Source organism: Nilaparvata lugens, chromosome 2 (genome assembly GCF_014356525.2).
Source record: "Nilaparvata lugens isolate BPH chromosome 2, ASM1435652v1, whole genome shotgun sequence".
NCBI classification, from domain to species: Eukaryota; Metazoa; Arthropoda; class Insecta; order Hemiptera; family Delphacidae; genus Nilaparvata; species Nilaparvata lugens.
In genome coordinates, this window is record NC_052505.1 from 38,761,306 (window position 1) to 38,785,852 (window position 24,547).

The 24,547-nt window shown below is 36.5% G+C and overlaps 1 protein-coding gene across 1 annotated transcript in view; it reads right to left on the reverse strand.

The window, feature by feature from the left end:
* Nucleotides 1-24,547, reverse strand: part of LOC111053919 — a 70,288-nt gene that overhangs the window by 11,059 nt on the left and 34,682 nt on the right. Inside the window, exons 2-5 of the mRNA XM_039421192.1 lie at nt 12,331-12,609; nt 3,178-3,480; nt 2,124-2,308; nt 1,166-1,337 (exon numbers count right to left, since the gene is read on the reverse strand). Of these exons, the coding sequence (XP_039277126.1) occupies nt 1,166-1,337; nt 2,124-2,308; nt 3,178-3,480; nt 12,331-12,579 (909 nt within the window). The 5' untranslated portion in view covers nt 12,580-12,609. The remainder of the gene's footprint in view (nt 1-1,165; nt 1,338-2,123; nt 2,309-3,177; nt 3,481-12,330; nt 12,610-24,547) is intronic.

The following is a 24,547-nucleotide window of genomic DNA, read 5'->3' on the forward strand; positions in this document are numbered from 1 at the left end:
CCCATAAGGATTACATGTAAAATTTGAAAGACCGTAGGAAAAAGTCCTGAAGTCGAATTATAAATTTGATAGGCCATAAACCTGGTCCTGAACATAACGAACACAACTAAAAAAAATCATCAAATTCGGTGTACACATAAAAAGTTATTGAACGTCAAAATTTGAGGCTCGATTTTTACTTTCCTTGCCCTATTACCATAGGTAAGGAAAGTATTGCTTTCCGAAAAAATGAAGTTACCCCAATTTCTAAATTTCTATACGTTTCAAGGTCCCCTGAGTCCAAAAAAGTGGTTTTTGGATATTGGTCTGTATGTGTGTGTGTATGAGTGTATGTGCGTCTGTGTACACGATATCTCATCTCCCAATTAACGGAATGACTTGAAATTTGGAACGTAAGGTTCAACGATTTTGATCAAATTCATAACTGAAATAGTCATCGATAAGCTCTATCAACTGCCACATGTCCCATATATGTAAAAATTTCAGGAGCTCCGCCCCATTTATGCAAAGTTCGATTTTAGATTCTCAATTATTATCAGGCTTCAGATACAATTTAAACAAAAAAATTTGAGTGGAAAAGATTGAGCAAGAGAATCTCTACAATATTAATGTTTTGTAACATTTTCACCTAAAATTAAAAATAAGCTTGAAATTCGAGAAAATGTGATTATCCAATTGCAAACTGTTGGCAACTGTTGATTCTATTAAATGATTCACTATGAAGAGATAGCAGACCTCGTGTGTCTCCAGCGTTATTGACCTGTCTCCAGCTGGCTCAAATCTTTGAATAGTAGACGTGAGATGCGCGGGAACACTAGCGTCAGGTGATCAATTTTCATAACGGCAAGGAAAGTTGTGTGAGTGCACCACACCAGATTTTTATTTATATAGATTAGGAACCTCTCGCTGATGACAGCTGTGATGACGCAACATTGTAAATTGAGTGTGTATGTGCATGCATGTTTTACCGTTAGTGGCCAGCCTTCGGACAAATTACTATTTGGGTCATTTGGATTTCTTTGACAAGTTCGAGATCCCCCGATCATGTGAGAAGCGGATTCATAGTGTCATCTGGTCACCTTGTCATATGGGATATATATATAATAATATATTTATTCATATATGTATATAATAATCTATGTATGTAGTGAGATGGTGGACATACGAGCAGCTTGAGCGGCGCGGCGACGGGGAGTGCGATGAGCGATGAAGAGGTGGCGCTGTCCTTTGTGTTGAGTGGCAGCGCAAACAGCATTTGCCCGTCGAATGCGCTCAGCAGGCGCAGCTCAGCAGCCGGGCTGCGTGCGTCGCTCTTGTGCTGCAGCGGCGGCGAGCCACTAACAGTCAAATTCAAATTAATTAATTGGAATTCAACACAGCATATCAGAACACGCACTTGAATATTCTCAAATTACAACTTATGAACACAATAAGTGCATCACCGGCACTCATACCAAGGTTTAGCTGATGTCGCCAAATGAAAACAATTTTCGTATTCAAAAATGTACATACAAATAAAATACAATACAATAAATAAAATAATCAAACATGATGATGAAGAGGCCCCATCCAGGAAAGCCTGAGCTCAAGTTCTGGAAGGGGGTTATAATCTACATCTATATCAATAATAAAGAAAAGAATCGTCGCAAACATGTACAGGATAGGAAATACACCAATGACGGATCATCATGTCTGAACTACAGAGCTGATTAACTTGAAATTGTTCATTAAGATTCTAAATTCACCGAGGATGGACATAGGATCACATGACCACCTTCTCTTTAAGCGAACCAGAATTTTTAAGCAACAGAAAAGGCGTTTTTTATACAAATAGGATCCCCAATGAAACATATTGTCAAATTATCCTTGTAACAGAAATATTGAGCTGTTTCCATACTTTTCACCAACTCTGTATATCGATTGGAAAAATGACTATGTATAGTAAGTTACACACTATCTACCAAAATTTGTGTACTTAAGTCACATACAATAAAGTCGATTTCCAACGACAGGAACCACAGTTACTCTAAAAGAAGAAACTCTCGTGAGACCGTTTATACCAAAGTACCTAGGATACAAGATATTTAGATTTAGTGCACTAGATTTAGTGTAGGTAGGCCTACCTGACAAGGCGGACGGTGAGCGGCAGCCGCTTGCTGAGCAGGTTGCGCGCCGTATGCACGCCACTGACGCTGTCCTCGCGCGCCAACACGCTGAAGCGGCCGCGCTGCTCGAGGCCCAGCAGTACGGTTTCGCCCTTCGAGTCAGTGCAGCGCAGGTAGCGGCCCTTGGCGCCCTCTGGTTGCACCTGCGATTGCAAAGCAATACAGCTTACAAAGTGAGTAAGTAGTCTATGCTTTAGGGTAGGGCCCATTTCACAACAAAGCTGGGCCCGGCCGGGCGGAGCTGAGCGGAATCGGCCGGAGGCGGATCGGCCGAGCGGAATCTGCCTGCGTTCGAACTGAAGCCGATCCACTCAGTAGGTTTTCTAGCCTTGTAGTGAGAGCTCACTACGTGGGAAGATCGAACTAAACTGAAAGAAGGCAGAATCCGCTTTGCCGAAAACGCTCGATTTGGGCGTCAAGCCGACTGCACAAATCCGCTCGGCTCGGCCAAGAGAGAGCCATCTCAGGCCAGCCTGAGAGAGAAATTCCCATACCTAATTCCCCACCACGCCAGCCAGCACTCTCTCATCATTTGAAAAGATAAGGTACTTGTGGCCTCCATAATCAATTTTATTACAATGTTCTCCTATCTGATAATCGGAATAGCAACATTAAAGGTACAAACTAGAATACAAAGAGAGTTTCGTTTGAAATTAAGTGTGTAAGTGCTCCATGCAAATCATCCATACTTCATTTCCCAAGTCTGTATATACACCGGTATGTGTATACAAATAGCGTCCGCACACAAAAAAACAAACAAACAAAACCTAATTTAGAACATGGTACGCCATAAGTATGTCAAATTCCACACAGAAAACACTGAACCTGTAGAAGGCACATTATAAGAAATTTCTGAAACTATAACCAATGTATGTAATTCTAAACTATCTAATATTTTTTGTACTAATATTGATGTATAAGTTTTAGTTTTTTTTTGGAAATAGACATTTATTTATTTATGTATCATCGTACAGAATAGACAATATTATGATCTAATCTTTGTATCTGGTACCTCATCGCAGGGATACAGCGTCTCTCCGGCGGCGAGCGTCCGCGGCGAGGCAGCCTCCAAGCCGGGCGCAGGAACGATGGTGGCGTTGGGCGTGAGCTGGCGGTGGTTGGCGAGCGAAGTGACAGCTAACGCTCGCAGCGGCTGGCGCAATAAGCAGCCGTGGGCGGGTCGTCTCCTCGCCAGTTCGGCAACACTCTCCAGACAGCGGGCCGCTCGGCCTTCCTCGCTCAGTAGCTCGAAGTAGCCGCCGTACGACTCGGGGATCAGCACTCGGGCCCCCGCTGACGACACTCGTCTTCCCTCCTGTCAAAAATATTTAGTTCAATGTATTTTCGGTCCTTCTTTAATTTTTTTTTCAGCAGTTTACGTTATTTTTTCCTATTTCAGTGATAATATTGTGTAGTATTTCTTCTATATTTGGTTTTGAAGCATCTAATTTTGAAAATCTGCTTTGAGAAAATATTTTAGGTCTGAATTTTTTGTGAAGTGAAGACCTATAACACCTAACCTATTTCGGACTAGCCTGACCATATCTAAATTTGGGAGAGGAATAGCACAACAAGGTTAGCAAGGAACTGAATAGCAAGGTTACCTTATTTAACCTCTCCCTATCATTGTGATGATGTTATTGTAAATTCAAATTCAAAAATCGTAATTATTTTCATTCTCATTAATTTACATTATTTTTGAATTAAAAATGATTATGGTGAAACCATAGCCACCTCTAATACAGCCCCTGGCCTAAGATATTGCAACGTCGCAGTGTAGGCCTAGAATCTGATACATGATTGATGAAAAAGATTTTAAAAAATTTCAGCTGATCTTTTTCACCAATTATGTATCAAATTAGGCCTACACTGCGACGTTGCAATATCGTAGGCCAGGGCCTTGTCTTAGAGGTGGCTATGGTTTCACTCGTATAAAAAATCTGGTGTGGCGCACTCACACAACTTTCCTTGCCGTTATGAAAATTGATCACCTGACGCTAGTGTTCCCGCACATCTCAAATCTACTATTCAAAGATTTGAGCCAGCTGGTGACAGGGCAATAACGCTGGAGACACACGAGGTCTGCTATCTCTTCATAGTGTATCATTTAATAGAATCAACAGTTGCCAACAGTTTGCAATTGGATAATCATTATTTCTCGAAATTCGAGCTTATTTTTAATTCTAGGTGAAAATGTTACTAGACATCAATTGTAGAGATTCTCATGCTAAATCTTTTCCACTCGAAAGTTTTTGTTCAAATTGTATCTGAAGCCTGATAATAGTGAATCTAAAATCAAAACTTTGCATAAATGGGGCGGAGCTCCTGAAATTTTTACAGATATGGGACATGTGGCAGTTGATAGAGCTTATCGATGACTATTTCAGTTATGAATTTGATCAAAATCGTTGGACCTTACGTTCCAAATTTCAAGTCATTCCGTTAATTGGGAGATGAGATATCGTGTATGACTATTCTAGGTATAGCTTTAATCAAAATCGTTGGAGCCGTTTTCGAGAAAATCACGAAAAACCCTATTTTTGACAACATTTTCGTCATTTTAGCCGCCATCTTGAATCGCATTTGATCGAAATTTTTCGTGTCAGATCCTTATATTGTAAGGACCTTACGTTCCAAATTACAAGTCATTCCGTTAAGTGGGAGATGAGATATCGTGTACACAGACGCACATACACGAATATACACACTAGATAGACCAATACCCAAAAACCACTTTTTTGGACTCAGGGGACCTTGAAACTTATAGAAATTTAGAAATTGGGGTACCTTTATTTTTTCGGACAGCAATACTTTCCTTACCTATGGTAATAGGGCAAGGAAAGTAAAAAGAACAGTTCAACGCATATTAATTTCACTTATGATAAAAATACAGTTCAATATGGGAGTCATCTATTGTGGGAGTCCTGTCTCACAAGGTGTCAAACTATCATATAATTTACGATAACTGAAAAAAACATCAATAAATAAATAAATATATTTACACAGAACTTCAATATCTTCAATGTTTACTTTCTTGTTATGGACTGCTTGTATTTATATAAAAATTAAAAATCAAATTACCCTTGTCAATATTTTTATTTTTCATAACATGTTTCGGCTTCAAAAACCCATTTCCAAATGAATAAGGCTCTGTTTTTATTTTTACTTGAAAATGGTTATTGAACCGAAACATGTGAAAAAAAATATATATATACATATTATATTGAGAAGGGTGCTTTGATTTTTAATTTTTATGTATTATAGGCCTACTTCAAGAATCATTTTTAATCATGACGTGTCATTTTCTGCTTCCACGTGTCACAAATAATAAAAATACTATAATAGCTCAATATCACTTATATTGTTAGTAATTTTATTTCACACACAATAATGACTATTGGGAATAAAGGAGAATTATTCATCATTCAGAAAAAAGCTGTGGTGATCTTCTTATATATATATATATATATACTTATATATATATATATATCACTCACTCACTCACTCGCAGAACTAAAAATCTACTGGACCAAAAACGTTCAAATTTGGTAGGTATGTTCGGTTGGCCCTTTAGAGGCGCACTAAGAAATCTTTTTGCAATATTTTAACTCTAAAGGTGGTTTTTAAGGGTTTAAAGTTCGTCTTTTAGCATGTATATTCTTCTTATTCTCTTAATTATAATTGAAAAATGTCCATATCATATGTTAATATAGAACTATAATCTAGAGAGAGTACCTCTTCGAAACAGTTGTTAACTGGTAAATTAATAATTTTGTCAGGTTGGCATTAAGTTGAGTTGACTTTGTTAGGTTGGCACCAAGTTGAAGATTGAAATGCATTTATCGCGGAAAAATTGATTGGGCACTGCTACTTTAATCAGAGCTATTCCTGGGAATATTATATTAGTAGCCGTCAGGCTCGCTTCGCTCGCCATATCAGTTTAGCCAGACGTTTAGTCTGGACCCCCGACTGGATCTTCCAGGCGAGCGAAACGAGCCTGCTGATCTCATTCTTGGACGATCCAGTCGGGGGTCCAGGGGGCGGAGCCCCCTGGCGAGACGGATATGGCGAGCGAAGCGAGCCTGACGGCTAGTATTCTATAAAATTAATACAAGGCGGTCTTGCATGCCTTACTTCAGAGAAAAGGAGTTGCTGAAGACTCAAGCATTTATATATTATTTGATGTAGCAAGCTTCGTTTTCAGGAAAAGAAGAGAACCAGGTGAATCATCCCCATAATACAAGGCTTAGAGGATTTTTATACCCACCTCATAGACTTCGCCTGCTGGAGAGTGGCCCATTTTTTATGGGAATGAAAATATTCTATGCACTTACGACTCACACATTAGTATTTGAGACTTGAAGGGATTCAAAACAACACATAGAGAATATTTCTTATTAAATTATGTCCATACAAACCATTTGACTTCCTTGAGTGATGAATTATGCTTCATGTATGCCTATGTTATGTGTAATTTGTAAGAAGGTATGAGTTATTTTGACTGTTATTTGTGTGTATGAATTATATTAGAAATATTAGATTAGAAGAATTTGACGTGTCATATACTCCAGGAGCGCTGCTCCTTCCTGCAGTTTCGTATGACGAACAAGAACCAATCCACAAATCCGGCCCCAAAAACGAACTCACAAATTACAGACCGATTTCCCTTTTAGCCTCTGTTTCAAAAATTATTGAGAAGTGTGTCAAAGTACAATTGATGGAATACTTGACAAGTAATGATATTCTAGCAAAGAACCAATATGGCTTTCAAAAATCCAAAAATACTAATGATGCCCTTTTTGAGGTAACTAGATACGTAATAGAATCAATAAAATCGAAAAATAGAGTAATTATTTCTTTCCTTGACTTGGCTAAAGCATTTGATTCGGTCGATAGGGGAAAGCTATTGAAAAAACTTGAAGCTGTGGGAATTAAAAACTCTGCACTCCATTGGTTCATTAGTTACTTTGACAAGCGTTTACAATTTGTGCAGATTGGAGGGGAATTTAGTGAGAGGGATAGTGTTGAATACGTTGTCATTCAGGGCAGCACCCTGGGCCCAATATTGTTCCTGATTTACATTAACAACATTTCCCAACTGAACACAAGAAGCAAAGTACTCCTATTTGCTGATGATACAATTGTTATTTCAGCAGGTAGAGAGTGGGAAGAAGCCTATGAGAATGCCTGTTCTGACCTATCAAAAATTAAAAATTGGTTTGACCAAAATAGTCTATCAGTAAACTTGAGCAAAAACAAATATATGCCCTTTGTGACCAGGAATCAACCAGACCCAGGCTCAAGGCAAATCAAGATGCACTCCTGTAGAAATATAGGATCATCAACCTGCACTTGTGGATCTATTAATAGAGTGGACCAGTATAAGTATCTTGGGGTCATGTTTGATTATCGTCTGAGTTGGGTTCCTCATATTCAGTGTTTAAAACAGAGACTGAGAAGATTGTTGTATGGGTTTTCCCAATTGAGCCATGTGCTGAATATCAGACTGTGCAGGAGGATCTATCATGCCTATGCAGTCAGTATTGGAGTATGGCATTATTGTTTGGGGGGGAGTGTCATCTGCAGGTCTTGAACCTCTTGCTGTCACCAAGAGAACAATTTTAAAAACAATTTTGAAAAAGGAATCAAGATACCCCACAGCGCTGCTGTTCTCGGACTTCCCTGTGCTCAACATCAGACAACTATACATCAAAACATTACTCAGTTATATTAGGAAACATAAAGCAGATCTATTCACCAATATCGAACATAATTATCAAACACGACATAGGAACAACCATGGATATTATATACCTAGATTGATACACGGAACTGAACTCAAATCACCATACTATGTAGCTCAGATTTTATACAGGAATGTTCCAGATAATGTGAGGGAGGCCGAGAGCAGCAGCAATGTGATTTTTAAAAGCTCGTTGATGAAATGGCTCTTCAGCATAGGCTGGATTGGAGCTGAGAGGCTAATTCACTCACCTTACACCTAGGAAGAGTAAATGCATTGGGGAATAACTTTATACATTAATATTTCGAAATGCTAAATTCATTTATACACTCATACCTTACGTTCAAGTATTTAGAGTTTCAAAACATAATAGAGGTTTATAAAACAATAAATTACCTCCGGTTTTTGGGTCCTCTTGCTCTCCCACTCTAGATATCAAGCTACACCCAACACTATATTATGTTATCACTTATAATTCACCTACTGTTATCTGAATCTTAGTTGTGTAATTTTAATTACACATATTGTAATTTATAGTAAATATAATACCATAATTATAACTACTTATTGAATAATACTGCTTGCAGGAACTGTCCCCCAATCTCAGACGCATAGTTTTACTGGGGGAATTCCACTCAATCAATATGTTCTTTCTACTGTTTTTGTAAAAATGTGATTCTTATTTTGTTGAATATCAAATATAAATATGTTCATGTATTGTATGCCAAGTGGAAATAAACGAATTGAAAAAAAGAGAAGTAAATAATGGAGAACACCAAGGGGAGACATAAAATAAGTATTTTAAGAAGTGAGCGGTTACTTAGGCTATATGTTGTTTCAAGGAAAAAGTTAAATTAATTCAAGTATGAATTCATTATCATATTTTATATTTTTGAAGAGTTCTTGAATCACATTGGCACAGAAGGAGGCATGAGCTGGAGTCTCGACCCTCTTCTACCCAACAATATGTTTCATTTTCTATTCTACAGTGTGGTTATATCGAATTTCAAATAATTTAATTTGTTTTTGAATAGTTGGCTACTGTAAGCTAATGTGAATTGGAAATTGGTTTCTCTTTTACAGTGTGGTTATATTGAATTTCAAATAATTAAATTTGTTTTTGAATAGTTAGTTACTGTGAGCTAATGTAAATTGGAAATTTGTTTCTCTTTTAGTAATCTTACATGAATAAATTCAAATAAATAAATAATAATAATTGAAAATAAGTCTAAATGAATCTAACCTACATTAAGACTCGGAACCTGCTGTGTTGGATTTCTAAAAAGCCGTATTTTGCGATATTACAATATTTAGTCATAATTCAGGTTTCGTGTTGAACCAGCAGTATTTTTCCCAGTCAATGTGACATGCAAATAAATGAATAGAATGAATGCTACATTGTTGACTCAATCAACGCTACAAATTGTGTGTCAATATATCATTTAATGAAGCAAGCGTTTGAATTGAATTTTTTTTTTGAAAAACCCAACTGGTCTAATATGGTTAACTATCATGAACACTACTTCATCAATGGCCTCTATCCTTCAAATAACATCTATCAAAACAATCAATTTGGTTCAATCCCAACATGCTTTGTCTCGAGGAAACTACTGAATTCAATCACTTGGGATGACCTTTCCATTTCTTGGCACTACAGACAGTTTCATTTCAGCTCTAATCAGAAGTATATTTTTAGATACCTTTAATAACCTACACGATCCATAAGAAAGACTGTGGAAGATTTATGTTATGCACATACATGCACTACATTAATTCCTATTAGTTGGTGCCAACTGATGAAGGAAACTGTGAATGCCGTGGGTGGTCTTGATCTGCATCTCCACTGCATGTCCGCACAGATCACAAGCCTTCAGCGTCGAGAGTGGCAACATGACAGATTACCAATATAGTGAGATTCACTTTAAACCTTAACATTAACATCAATGCTTCCTATTCAGCCAATGCTGAACGTTTGAAGTGAATCTCACTTTATAATAAGCGTGGGCTGTAATCACTTAGCCTCGCCGGGACTAGCAATGCCGTTAATAAGATTATACCGTACTTCGCCAATAGTTTTCCTTCTTTTTTCCTGGGATTGAGCACAGTGCGTAGCATGTGTGTTTACTGGTATATTTTTGCTATGAATTCAAATCAAACTGCATATATTTCAATGTCATCACTGAATTGGATTGAATATGCCTAGGATGGCAAATTTAGGGTGCAGTGAGCCTTCTCTTACACTCTTAACTCTCCTTATTCAACAAGTGGAGGAGATTCGCAATAAAGCCTAAGCAATGTGAATTACGATTATGATCATCAAGAAAAGGGGAACAACTCTAGTTCATCATGAATGAGCTTGCTTTGATCAAATTATGGAGTCTTAATAATGATTAAAACAATTATGCTTCACAATCAGGTTACTGAAATCTCTAGATTGTGTAATGCTTATGAGTTGAAGGTCAGCAATGTAAGCCAGTCAAATTTTATTGAATTCGCGATTCAGATTCCAGGCATTGGAATTTGTAATTAAGCAGTTCATGCAATGTCGAGGCTCAGCAGATTGCTGATTAGGGGAACGATGATTTTGGCCTACCATGGGTACTATGAATCACTGATGTCCTAAGCATACATTGCTATGGGGAGTAATCAAGCCACTAAGCACCAGTTTTTCGTGCGCAAACGGAGGGTGTTGAGAATATGTGCAGGAGATAATCTGGATTTTCATGTAGGTTATTGTTTGAAGAAAACAGAATTCTGGCAGTCTAATTATGATATCAAATATACCCAAATACTAGATATATTCTTGAATCTATTTTAAGAAAAAGTTAAATGCTGTCTAGTGGAGAAATACTATTTTCTCCCTCAGGAAAATTGTTGCCCTCGGCTTCGCCTCTGGTTTCAAACTTTTCCCTCAGGGAGGAAAAACAGTACTACCTTTCACTCTAGATGTACAAATAACTATTTTAAGTGGACCAGCATTTTTCAACAATGATATTGTATTTGCCTTTTAACATTTCAAGAGAGTCTCTTTAGCTATATTCTGTAGAAGGTTGAGACTATTTTATTGTCTTTGTGAATTATCTTTCTTTTGTTTATATTTCATGTTTATTGTCTTTATGATCTATCTTGTTTTGTTTTTCGCTGAAATATCTACAACTCTATTCTTGTTCTATTGATTGAGCATTGTTATTGACAATTTATTCCTGTTTTGTTGGAAGAAGTATAATACTGCGTGTTTCACTTAATAGCATAAGGTTATAGGATTCATGTGAATAGCACTAAATTAGTACCTATCTGGAAGCAGCTGAATTGTATTTTTTATAAAATATCATGTTTTTTTTTGTTTTTGTTAACTAGTAAAAGACGAGCCATTCCTCTAAGCAGGCCAAGCCTAATTAGGAGTGCACTTAATATTTTTATTTATGTTTGTTTCATAAAATTGTAAAATCAAGTGGATAAAGGTTATTTGATTTGTCTCAGGCTACTCTATCAGTATGTGTGATTCATTGTTATTTCTGTGATGTGTAATACAGTATCTGTCATACCTATGTAGTTACTTTTAATTATTGTTTTCTTTAAGATTTTTTAATAGAAGTTCATTCAATAAATGTATTATAGTTTTGTAATATTTTTTCATATGCACCTGACGACATCAAAGTATGAGAGTAATTTTTTTAACGTCCGACTTCATATCATAAGACACAAGTAAGCAGTTGGGGGGTGATTTTTTTCAGGGCTGAACATCCTCACCAAATGACCTGTGATCGGTGTGGCCAGATCGTCAATTGTCAAGTTATAGACCCTGAAACATGGCCGCCTCACTTGAGTCTGCCGCCGATTGTAAGTTGCGTAGCATTATTTGTTTTTGCAAGCAATAGGCAATAGTTCAGCATAAATCCAACATAGAACTATCCAAGTTCATGAAGGAAACTTCATGAGTGATGGTATTAGGCGTGAATGATGTTGGAAATCAAAGACGTCAGTTGAAATTCCGGACTCCAGCAAATCAAATGTGATATAATTTCGATCACTCACCATACGAACCTGAATTGACCACTATATAGTAACTTAGCTACCTACTTTTCAGCCAAACTCAAGACATGACTTTGAGGGCAGAGCTTCCAAACTAACGAAGAGCACCAAAACAACGTGAAAGCTCACCTAAACTCATCTGGCTGCAGCATTTTATGAAGAGGGTTTTGGTTCCACTGCTATGACAAATGCCTCAACCTCCACGGCAATCATGTTGAAGAATAATCATCGGTGTAAGTAACTTTCAGTGAGTTATTTATTCTTTTTTATAAATTTGTCTTTTTTATGGTCAATCGGAGGTTGAAAAAAATGACCCTCGTACTTATGGCATAAAAGAATGATTGAAACACTCTGTAATTATCTAATAAAGATAAAGTTTATTTAACTAACCTTGAGCTTAACAGCCTGCGCAAGCAGTGTGCGTTGTCGTCCGGCGCTGACGACCAACGCCAGCTGCGCCAAGCCGGGACAGGAGAGGGAGGGAAGACCGAGGGCAGAGTACTGTCCCTTGGCCACCTTCACCAGGGCGGGCAGCTGCAGGCGCGCATGCGCAGTGCCACTCTGCGCCAGCTCCTTGGCGTCCAGCGTGTCGTCGCTCCAGCGCGCCGCAGCCGCCACTATCTGTGCGTCTGTCACCATTCAAGCAGCCTCATGCAACTCATGTCACATCTGAAACATTCAATTCATGGATGCCTCAATTTAAAATCATGTAATTGCAAGAAAGAGTAACGAAGAGAAAGTATATCTCAAAAAGTAAATATGATAAAAACGTTTTTCTTGAAAATTAATTTGATTTGAAAACTTGATAATATCCAAATCGAAAAACGTTGCAAAATGACACCAGTAAAAAATTTCCAAAAGCTTGATACACAATACCAATGCCTATTTTCTCAATCCTGGAATGAAATTTTACACAATTTATGAAATAAGTCTTTGTTTATTGAGATGAATATCGTATCCAGTAATTCTATCCTACTATGGTAACAATTCTTATTCTATCCTGTAATTTTGCCTGTTGGTCTATGAAAATACTGTAATTAATGTCGAAGCTCTCTCATCCAAAAACATCGTGAACAAATCTCTCGTTAGAAATTTATGTGCATTCTTCTTATCCATTTCCAAGAATCTGTTTATGTAGGTGATTTTTCTCTTGTGTAGTGCTTTTTGTGTGTATCATACGTTTTAGTACTTTGCAGACCCACCACTAAATCCTCCACTGCTCAAAAACCACAACTCAAATCCGCCCATGACAGTGCCTATAATTTCTTGACTTTTATTCACAATGTAGTGTACTCGCTGGTAATATGACCCTTCATGAGAGTGCTATAGGCTAGAATTGCTGGCTTCGGCCACATTCCATGCATGTGATGACGTTTTATTGTTGAGATGCACATACTCGGCTGTCGAGTCTATTGAAATAAGAGGACTTGAGACAGGCAATGGCTTGGGCCATTGTGGAGGTGCATCGGCAGCCAGAGGGGGGGCGGGCATTGACCGGCACTTGGCCATTGCACCCCCCTCTCGATGGTTGCTGTTGAGAAGGGCGATCCCATCACCGTTAACAGCCCCCTCCTATTCATACATACTCATCATACTCATGACCGACACAAAATAAAACAAATCGTTCTCACCTCTATTCATTGTAACATGGTAATAGAGGAGGTTGTGGTGATGAGTTGTTCGTTCGTGATGGGCTGGTTATGAAAGTGAATGAGGTACTGGTACATTATTGAGAATATAATATGATAACAGCTTTAGCAGTTAACAGCTAATATGATAACAGCTTGAATATAATTATAGGATAACAGCTTTCGTCCAATGTGGAAAATTTCAAGAAAATTTATCACGTGAATAGATAAAATGTATTCGATTTTTGTGACTCATTTTTCACTATTTTTTAATCAATTTCATCGTAGAAATTGCACTAAAAACCTTGCGAGTGAAAATTTGAATTTGTTATTTTCCATAAAATAAGAACACTTGTGTAATGAAACTAAGAATTCGAAAAATTATTATTGTTTATATTCTCAAACATGGAAACTTGGTCTACCTACAATATTGCCTGCAATCTTCCTTGCTTGCTTGCAATAGCTTAATCGATTTTCATTCGCTTTAAGGTAAGGATTGCCAAATCAGCTATGCCACAACATTTTTCAAAATAGATTACAACTTTCGGTTTCTGGATTAAGTTAGTTGATGACAAATTAAGGACATTCAATTAAATTTATTATAGAAGAAGGAATCAAAATACAGGTTCAAATTGCTTCCGAAATAGTTTTGTAATATGAGTTTTGAATTTCGAGTTCAATCATCGGAGTATCACAAAAGATTTCCTCTGTATGATAATTTTTTCTTATAGAATTATGTGAACCATTTCTATAAGAATTAGAATTCTTATCTATAAGAAATAGAATTATGTGAACCATTTATACACGTTTTCCATTCCATAACAATTTCATAAACGGATTTTTTTATTCATGAGCTTGTACATTGTACCCGAAACAGAGTCCACCTTCTGATGATACATTGTTTCTTTGTCAACGATGTCTTTGTCATCTAGATAAGGAAGTTTTCTCATTAATGAACCAGGGAGAGCTTTTCCACTTCCTGGTCGTCGCAGGCAGAAAGTGACGCGATCGCGGAAGCCTGAAGGCGGAACTCGCGTCGATTTTATAGATCAATCGAAGATTGACACGCATTTCGGAGTGAAGCGACTAAATCAAGCGCTCCAGCACAACTCAGCTGATGTCACACGCAACACGCAGCAAACAAAACAATAAGAAATCTTCATTAATTGATTATTGAGAGATCCTTTCCAAACATTAGATGTTCAAACATTATGGGCCAATTATTCATAGAGTATTTGAACATTTATTCTATTTTTTAACATTCAAAGAATGGATTTAATCATCAACTTCACGATAATCCATCAAAATTGACAGAATACTGACGAAAAGGTATTTTCGAAAAATATCTATGTGTACTTATAGGAATATTTCGATGGGCTACAACATTGAATTTTGGTTCAAATCAATTGGAGAGGCGAAGTTATGGTGCTGTACTGTGACTGAACATGGACATGACAGAACATGGAGTTTACCTTCCGGTACTGCAGTAATAATGTGTGGTATATTCAAATCATAACATCAATGTCTACCATAACCATGAAAGGGTTACAAATAACACGAATACTACTTCACTTATATTTGACTAGCCGTCAGGCTCGCTTCGCTCGCCATATCCGTCTAGCCAGGGGTCTCCGCCCCCTGGACCCTCGACTGGATCGTCCAGGAATGAAATCAGCAGGTTCGCTTCGCTCGCCTGCATTTTTCATTTGAGCATTTTTATCATATGTTAAGACAATCCAGTCGGGGGTCCAGACTAAACGTCTGGCTAAACGGATATGGCGAGCGAAGCGAGCCTGACGGCTAGTAATATAATATTCCCAGGATTGAAGTAGCAGTGCCAATCAATTTTTCCGCGATAAATGCATTTAAATCTTCACTTGGTGCCAACCTGACAAAATTATTAATTTAGTTGCCAGTTAACAACTGTTTCGAAGAGGTACTCTATCTAGATTATAGTTCTATAGTAACATATGATATGGAAATTTCAATTATAATAAGAGATTGGGAGAAGAAGAATATACATGCTAAAAGACGAACTTTAAACCCTTAAAAACAACCCTTAGAGTTAAAATATTGCCAAAAGATTTCTTAGTGCGCCTCTAAAGGGCCAACTGAACATACCTACCAAATTTGAACGTTTTTGGTCCGGTAGATTTTTAGTTCTGCGAGTGAGTGAATGAGTGAGTGAGTGAGTGAGTGAGTGAGTGAATCAGTCAGTCAGTCAGTGAGTGAGTGCCATTTCGCTTTTATATATATAGATAAATGGGTTTTTGTACCCATTTCTTGAATCATCATGCTATCTTGGAGCTCGTCTCTCAATATGATGCTTCCTCTATAATAAGGTACTGATAAATTCATTGACAATCAATTGAAAATTAAACAAAAAAAAAATATATCATCATGTATCAAGAAAAAAATACATGGTATTCATGAACACAAACCGATGAGACGATGAAACCATTACCAAAGAGAAAATTTCAACATAGTAGAGAGTACGAAATGAATCAAACCTTTGCAATAGATTTATCAATGTGATATAGATCAATTCGAAGACACTACATTACTTGATAGCAGATGAAAATCGTGAAAACATGAGATCGTGACCTACGTAGCTCACACCACCCGGATCCAATAATGACGATATAATTGATGCTAGTTAGGCCTAATAATTATAGGATACTGAAAGATGAGTTCCAAGGTAACTAAAAAGTACTTTTTTAGGATACAAATTACAATCAGAAAAGACGGATTCGACTTGAATGGATCTTGTAACAGAAAGTGAGTGTAAATTGAAGAAAAGAACCTAAGTTACAGCAAATTTGAGAATAAAACTGTTTTGGTGGGAGTTGGTAAATCGAATGCTTGATTAAATAATTTATATTTAATAATTTATATTTGAAGCATGGTTGTTTCAATGAGGATAAAAATGAAATGGTAATGTAATTAGTTTTGATTATGGAGAAATACCTTACAGCAAAATACAAAGTGTTACAAGTACTGATTTATTAAACTTCAAGAGTGTTGTAAACCTGAAGAAGATTGATTTTCAAATATTTCTCATTGTAATTTGGGCTATAAACTTAATGAAAAACCACTTACAAAAACTACCTTTTCTGGAAGGAAACTTCCAAATTTCTCACACGCTTCAAGCAGGAATACGGTGATATTTTATAATCGTTATAAAATACGATATTTTTAATAGTCCTCAATTTCATTATTGCGATTCTCAGCTTGATAGAGTGATTCATTCAGGAATCAGTTATTTAGAATTAGATGGTACATTGATTCACATTATTGTGAATGGAACTGGGGAATTAAAGAGTTTGGAACATGTTTTAGTAACTGTGGTCTGCGCACAGGCATCTAGCCTATGCAGACCATTTCCATATTATTCATTGTGCTCATTTCCTTAAATATATGTTTCTCATCGTTTTCCTTGAAACCTAAGCCACATTAAGATTTATAGACTTAAATTTGAAATTTTAATCAATACTTTCATTTTATTTTAGACACTTTACTTTATATAAATTTTATTTTTACTTATATACGGTAATTTAGGTACTAGGATGATGTTGTAACACAATGGTTATTAAGTTTTTTTTTTTGTATTACAATGAATGAGCACAGCATGTTTTATTTTGTTAGATTATTATTTTTTTGAAATAAAGAAACTTTTGTCTGTCTGTTGTCTGTCTGAAGGATTCAACTACAGCTGTTGTTCAGATACTGACAAAATCTTGACCTCTGAAGCACAAAAATGTGCTACTATCAAATACTTGATAGTAGAAAATATCGTCATTATCTTAATGTGTTAGAAACAAGTTTCAAGTGGAATATTAAGAGAAAATTCTAAAAGGTAATGAAAATAACACTCTACTAGTGCAAGTGAGTGTGAGAGAGCAGAGAGTGTTGGCTTGGAATCTGACAAGTACAAATTCCGTGAAGGACGGAACAGATTTTGTAGTTTTTTTGCAGAAAACTGCCGATAAATCGGAAAATGATAAAAAAGTGAGACTAATGCATTCGACAACGGTTATCAGGTCTTCCGCTGTGCCACTGTTTCATTATCTGTCCATAGACCAGTTTTCCAGGACAAACTATAAAGATAGCTCAACATACTTTTCATAAAATGATAACTCGACTGGATAATTCTAACAGAAGAATAATTGTTATTATAATTATTATCTTAGTCGATGTTCTAAGATTCTAAGTTTGATAATTGGTCAAGATAAAAACAAAATTATTTGTTTTCTCTCGAAGTTACATATTATTCAACTTTTTTGAAAGATAATACCACCCACTATGGATGGGCGTATCATGTCTCATCCAATGGCTCACTTTCATCCATTGTATTTGAGTCAACTACCAATCATATGGCTCAATTTATTGCATATATTCTCCCGCAGTTATATGCTGATTCACAAGAAGGAATACACTCCCTTCACAACAAGGAAAACGTTTTTTGAGTATTTTCAATGAAAATAAACGTACTGTGAGTGATTGTGGCATCTTCAAGTTGAATCGATCATGATTTTTACATACAATCTTTCATTCAACAAGTGTTATAGACTATGGATATTCATAATTTTATTTGATTGTTTATTTACTATACCAAGAAATGGTAATCATTTATTATTTTCATTTCACAATCATAAACTAATTTTGGAGACTATGATTTGCACACATAAATTAAAACGACTACACAAGCCAATAATATTATTGTAATCAGCAAGATAATAAGTTATTACTAATTTATATCAATATTATAGATCGAGTTAAATGAGAGAACAGAAAAAATATAGTGAAAGTGGACTGAAAAAGATATTTCATAATTGTTATTAGCCTAATATTGTTAAAAATAATTTTCAAGATATCATTTTGTACACTCATGAGACAGAACGGAGACCACAAGTAATGTGGGTCCATGTAACTCTCATCACCCACGCACAAGCCTAGAGCCCATTTGGACATCATATTCATCGAAAAAATAGAAAGTAGTTCGATGAAGGAAAAAGAGTAGGAAAATGAAAGCCTACAGATAAGAGACACCGAAAGTAACCAATGCAATTCAAATAGTTTAGATAGCAGCAAATTAGCTGAGCAAAGGTATGAGTCAGGGTGCATTGAATTCGAATCATGTGTGGAATCTGGAACGGCGGGAGGAAAGGGTTCGCCTACAAGGATAAAAGGGAGTTGGAGGGCAGGAGAGGACTGGCCGCCCGAAGCCCGAAGCTGAAGACTAGACTAGACCGGGGTGAATGTCCTCTACCTCTAGTCTACGGCCTCGCATCTCAAGGGAGACGCATCTCCGGAGTGCAGACGGTGCTGAGGACAGCCTCTCTATGCTCTCCTCATCTACGGTCAAGCGCTGCTCCACGCTTTAATAGCGTCGTCACGTGGTTTGGCGTTTATGGCTTACGTCTCGTCGTCTATTGTGCAGCAGTTTCGAATGCTTGCTGCAGCAGCAACCGATCAAATCTGCTCGTCGATCGACCATGCACTCAAAAATAATAACTACCTGGCTCACATTGAAACCACGTTCTCGAGCCGCTTTACGAGTGCTACAGCTTTGAATCCATGACCTCTGCTCACTGACAGCCCCCCACCACCAATGCCTTCGCATTACACCAATAATTATTTGTCATAATTTGTGACGTCGACATGAAGGTGGTTATAAAGAGCAATGCAACCAGAGTACCACAAGCTAACACTGGCTTCGAAGGAAGTGGAAATTTGACAGGAGGTATGTACAAGTATACTGAAGGAGGTAGGAGGAACAGCTGTAATATAACATTGAAAAATATAAAGTTGAGTTTTTGAATTGTTGTTGATCACATTCCGAGCGAAATGTAAATCACGAATTGCATAATTATCTATTGAAAACCACGAAACACCTGAGGTACCATTTTCATATGAATCATCAAATTTGAGTTACAAGGTTTAACTATTCCAATTTTATAGTAGAATAATAAAAGATAACTTGTGTAGAATTTCGATACAGTAGATATACCTAGTGGAAGATTTTACTCATGATAAGAAAAGTTTCCACAGATATTTCTATAATAGAAAACTACCTACGATTTCTGAGAATAGCTATTTTGAAAATTTTAAGACTGGAAGAGATCGTTACTGGCTTGATAATAGAACTTTTTCTGATAATTTATCTCTTTCATCTTATGTGGATAATGCAGCTTTTTGTTGAATATTACATCAATATTACTACAATATCTAATATTACTACATCCGTCTACCGACTAGTAACATGTAGGCTGAGTGGCATAAAAGTTGGAGCGAGAGTTGAAGATAGGTTTCACATGTTAACATGTTGTAAGAAATCGCTCAGCATATAAACGACCGGTAAAAGTTTTTTCCCCATACTCACTTCCAAGAAGGGACGCATTATTCCAGCAACATATTTATATTCTCGAACGGAAATGCCCTTGCTGTGATGAGCCTGGCAACGTTTTTGCTTAGTGAATCAGCTATCAAACTTCTCAATAATTCATTCTACTTAATAGAACAGTTTCATTAATCTTCGTGGTATAATCTATTTGGGATCTTCTCATCTCGAATAAAACCCCTACATTCTTATTCAAATCAATTAAACTTCACAAATGAAATTGTATTCATAATCCCATTCCGGAGCTTAGAAAATGTTAGTGTGATCGAGTAATGAAATCATTGGTGATAACATCGCGTCGGAATGTCGTGATGTCGTGGAATTTCATTGACAAGAAAAACTAAATATTCTATCTACTAGACGGGTGGACATTATAAATCGTCTACATTGCAATTGAACTAATTTTTGCAACTCCAAAGCTGCACTTGGGCACCCCGGGAAATAATTGAATCCAAGTGATTATGATAAGAGCTGCCAGAATATTTATAGAATTCATTGTTAGGAGATTCCTTCATGAATGTAATGTATTTTTAGTACATCTCGGAATTTTCCGTTTCAATGCACTATGGACAGTTCAACTCTGATACAAAAAAATCAGAAGCTATAAGGATCACATTTTCCATCTCCAAGTTCTCTTTCCTTTCTGAATCTCTGCGGTACCCTTCAAGAATAAATTTGGAACAATAATTTTGGTTTTGGTGTATATACAACGATGTTCAGCCGAATCAGGGGCGTATATAAAGGAGGGCTCAGGGGACGAAATAATGAATATGAAGAAAAATCAGTACATAAATTACAGAAAAATGTACAGTAAACTGATTTTTTGATGGCCTGACAGTAAAGTAGAAGGGCGTTCAGCGCAAATTACCCTCTGAATATGAGCAGCAAAACTGATATTAAGTATCATGGGGTTACTTAAAATCACTTAACCTAACATTAACCTTGCCCCCCCCCCAAAAAAAATTCTATATACGCCACTGCAGCCAAATGTATAATTCGACTAAATAATTTTGGGTTAATGTATATTAAGAGGATTTTACCAAAATATTTTTCTCGAACAAATAGCTCTCTTGTCATAATACTATTTTTTTCTGTTAGCTCCAGTCAAAGTTAGTAAACAGTAATCTTTCCAGTCTGTCTAGTACCTAATTTTGTGCGTCAGTAGCTTTCAATCCTCTATCCACCCTCTGCAAGCACGAGCTAACAATGAGATTTTAGGCTGGCACCGATGTTGTCTCATGTCCCACAACATCGATTACAAAAATGTTGCCATAGCATTGGTCTGACAGCAGGAGGACAGGCAGCAGTCAAACTCCTGTCCACGGCTAGAGCAACCGATTTTATAGTTGACTGGTAGTGGGAGTGGGCCTTGGTTGCTGGAGTATGTGCATGAGTGAGACAGTAAATGTACTGTACATAATGATATTCCCGAGATAAAGCAAGAAAGAAAAGCGACTGAGTTGAGTTGTGTTGCAGACAATACGGGTGTGTTCGCTCGCCTTCTATTGGAGCAGCTGGCAGACTGAATGCTGTAGTCTGTAGTTTCGTCACACTGGCCTCACAATAAATTATCTACGCTCCTTCAATTTGTCTCACAACCCTTTCGCCCCCGGCTGCAGGCTCCAACAGCTCATACCAGCAATTGTGCCACAGTTTTGACATGTTGGATGTTGCTCAGCCACAAGTTGCTAGCTTTACAAGCGGTTATCACGAGAAATTCGGATCTTTCAGTTGAGTTCTAGATGAGTTAACAAATTTGTAGTGGAATATTGCAAATTATTAATTATATAATGTAAGTGTAGGCTACATCATTCAATTTTATGCAATGAATTGAAATGAGAAAGAAAATGAATGCATTGAAAAACCTCAATTTTCTATGCATGATGGCGAAATACTATGAAATAGATATTATTCAATTGTAGTATAAATAAAATTTCATAAACTACAAGCATTGTTTTTTCAAGACAAACTCAGAAATCAAGGATCTTATAACAATTGAAAATCGAGAACTTTCAAGGAATTTATTGTGAATGATTCTTCGAATACAAGAATAAGAATACTTTTATTCCATTAAGGCAATATACAATGCAATAGGAAACGGCAATAAATATAACAAGAGGTCAATAAACATCAATAAAACTATTACAAGAGAAATGACATAACATTATTACATTACATATATATACAATATTACAATACATTTATACAGAATAATGTTCTGTATAAGTGTTATTAGTTAACACATATCCTACTTTTTGAAGTAGTTTGTTCGGGAATGGAAATAGTATGTTTCTCATAAAATAAAACTCAAAGATAAAACGATAGGATGAATAGGGGGTCCTGAGAAAAAGATTAAAAAAGAGAAGAAATATTTGAGAAAGATTGTTGATGATCTAGACCTAGGGGTTTGGATTCAGAATACTTCGATAACATAATAACAATAGCAAAATTAATGACATTCTACTTATATATTATGGAAAGTAGAAACTGGAAATCAGTTTGACCTACTTAAGTCTATCAAGAAAAATGAGATAATTGTTAATTTGTTTTATTACTAAATCACAAGAAGAGGTTTTTCCGGTTCAGATAGCTAGCAGAAGTGACTAATCCTAATAGGTTGTCATCAATATTACTCAATAAACTTGAACAAAGGAGATTTTTCTCATTTCCTTCTATACGTCAATTGAGCGGATAAATTTATGAAAGCATGATTCTTCTTTTTTGACAAACAGAAACGCCAGAGCTTTAACTAACTGGAAGACATCATTATTAATAATAATGATAAATAGATGATGTTCTTGAAAGATTATAGAACTTGCAAAGAAAAACTGGAAGGAAAATTTAGACATTCAAAAGGATATGATACCGGTTTAAATGTAAATCAACCTGAGAATTTTCTTGTGTTAGCAATGAAAATCATGGATAACTTGCGATGACAAGTTTTTTGACAAATTTATTCAACACAAGAAGTCATTTGTTGAGAGAACTTTCTCCAAATTCAACAAAATTCCAAACTAAAGAAGTTAGTCGAGTTTAAAATTACAAAAAGGGTGAAGATGTTAACAAAGTGAGCTCTGAACGTTAGTAAAGTATTTTTATGTCTGGCTCGGTAACTCACTTTCAAGTTAAATGACTCACCTAAAAGTTAAAAGTTCAATGTCCAAACGTGAATGATCCCGAAACACTACAATACAAACGAAATCATTCGAATTATCGTCGCTACAACAGATAACCTGACATTTACATAGAGTAGAGGCCATCTCCATTTATCTGGCTCCTGAAAAATTGGAAGGATTCATTTTTTCACTGGAGTCTATGACCGACAGTTTAAAAGCCGTTGGTCAATTGTACAAGACGTGAGGTGGAAGAAATAGATGTGGCTACTTCAGAAGTCATCGAACCACAAAGAAATCCCATTACGACCTGGAGCATTGACAACAATAGAAGCTCTCTGCTTTGAACTTCTCATATATGTAATGTACAGTAATTCGTCAGCGGTGTACAGAATACCTACCTTATCAAGATGGCATATTGGGCTGAAGAACATGGTCTGACTGAGGTTATTATGGGCGAAAATTGCATTCACTCCATATAGAACCAATAGAATTTCTCTATATAGCACTCGTATTCAGAATCTGTAGCAAAAATGAGAAATCATAACCATTGTAATCGTATTGCATGGAGCAGAATGGACAAACACGACTGCACAATCCAAACATCAACGAGTATTTTAGCTTTTATACATATCCAGTTTATGCTAAGCGATTAGGGAATACCATCGATTAAAATAAATGGGTGGGTCTGATAGAGCAGATCTGGGCCAGGGCAGAGCGGCAGAAGCAACAGTATTCCAGCATACTCAACAAACTCAATCGCCGTATCAACATACATTCATACATTTGAGTTACATAAGTAGTGTCACGCAGTCACGGCATATTTTTCCGTATAAAGCTGGGTTTTCGTTTGTGCGTAAATGCCCGTCGTCGACCACGAAAGGGAGAGAATCTCAGATTGGGTAGATTTCAATTTGTCTACATAACCTAAAAGATTATGTTTGAATAGGGTTGAGCTTATAATTTTTTCATACTTTTGAATGGCAATATGTTGATATTATTACAAATGTTCAATTATTTAATAATGAATACAAATAATGGAGAGTTATTTGATAAGCTGTTTTTGCATACTTGAAATTTGGACAATATGAATGTCAACAATGCTTGTCGTCGTCGACTGTTGAAATTTACGCACAAATTAATGCACCGTTTACATATTTACATATTTTGACGTTTCAAAACCAAACTCCAACAAATAATGAGATAATGAAAAAATACCCACAGTCATTTCAAATTAATGCGCCGTCGTAGTAGCAAATTTCAACTCTCATCTGATTGGACTAGCGAATAAGTTCCGTGTTGACGTCACACAGCACGATAGCTTCATGAGGTGAGCACTTTTTCACAAGGAGGAGAGCAGAGTCTCGCCGTCATGATAAGTATGACGTCATGGATACATATATCGATATCCATATCCATAGCTTAGATTGGAATCGATAGTTTAGTCACAGAGACAGAATACAGAA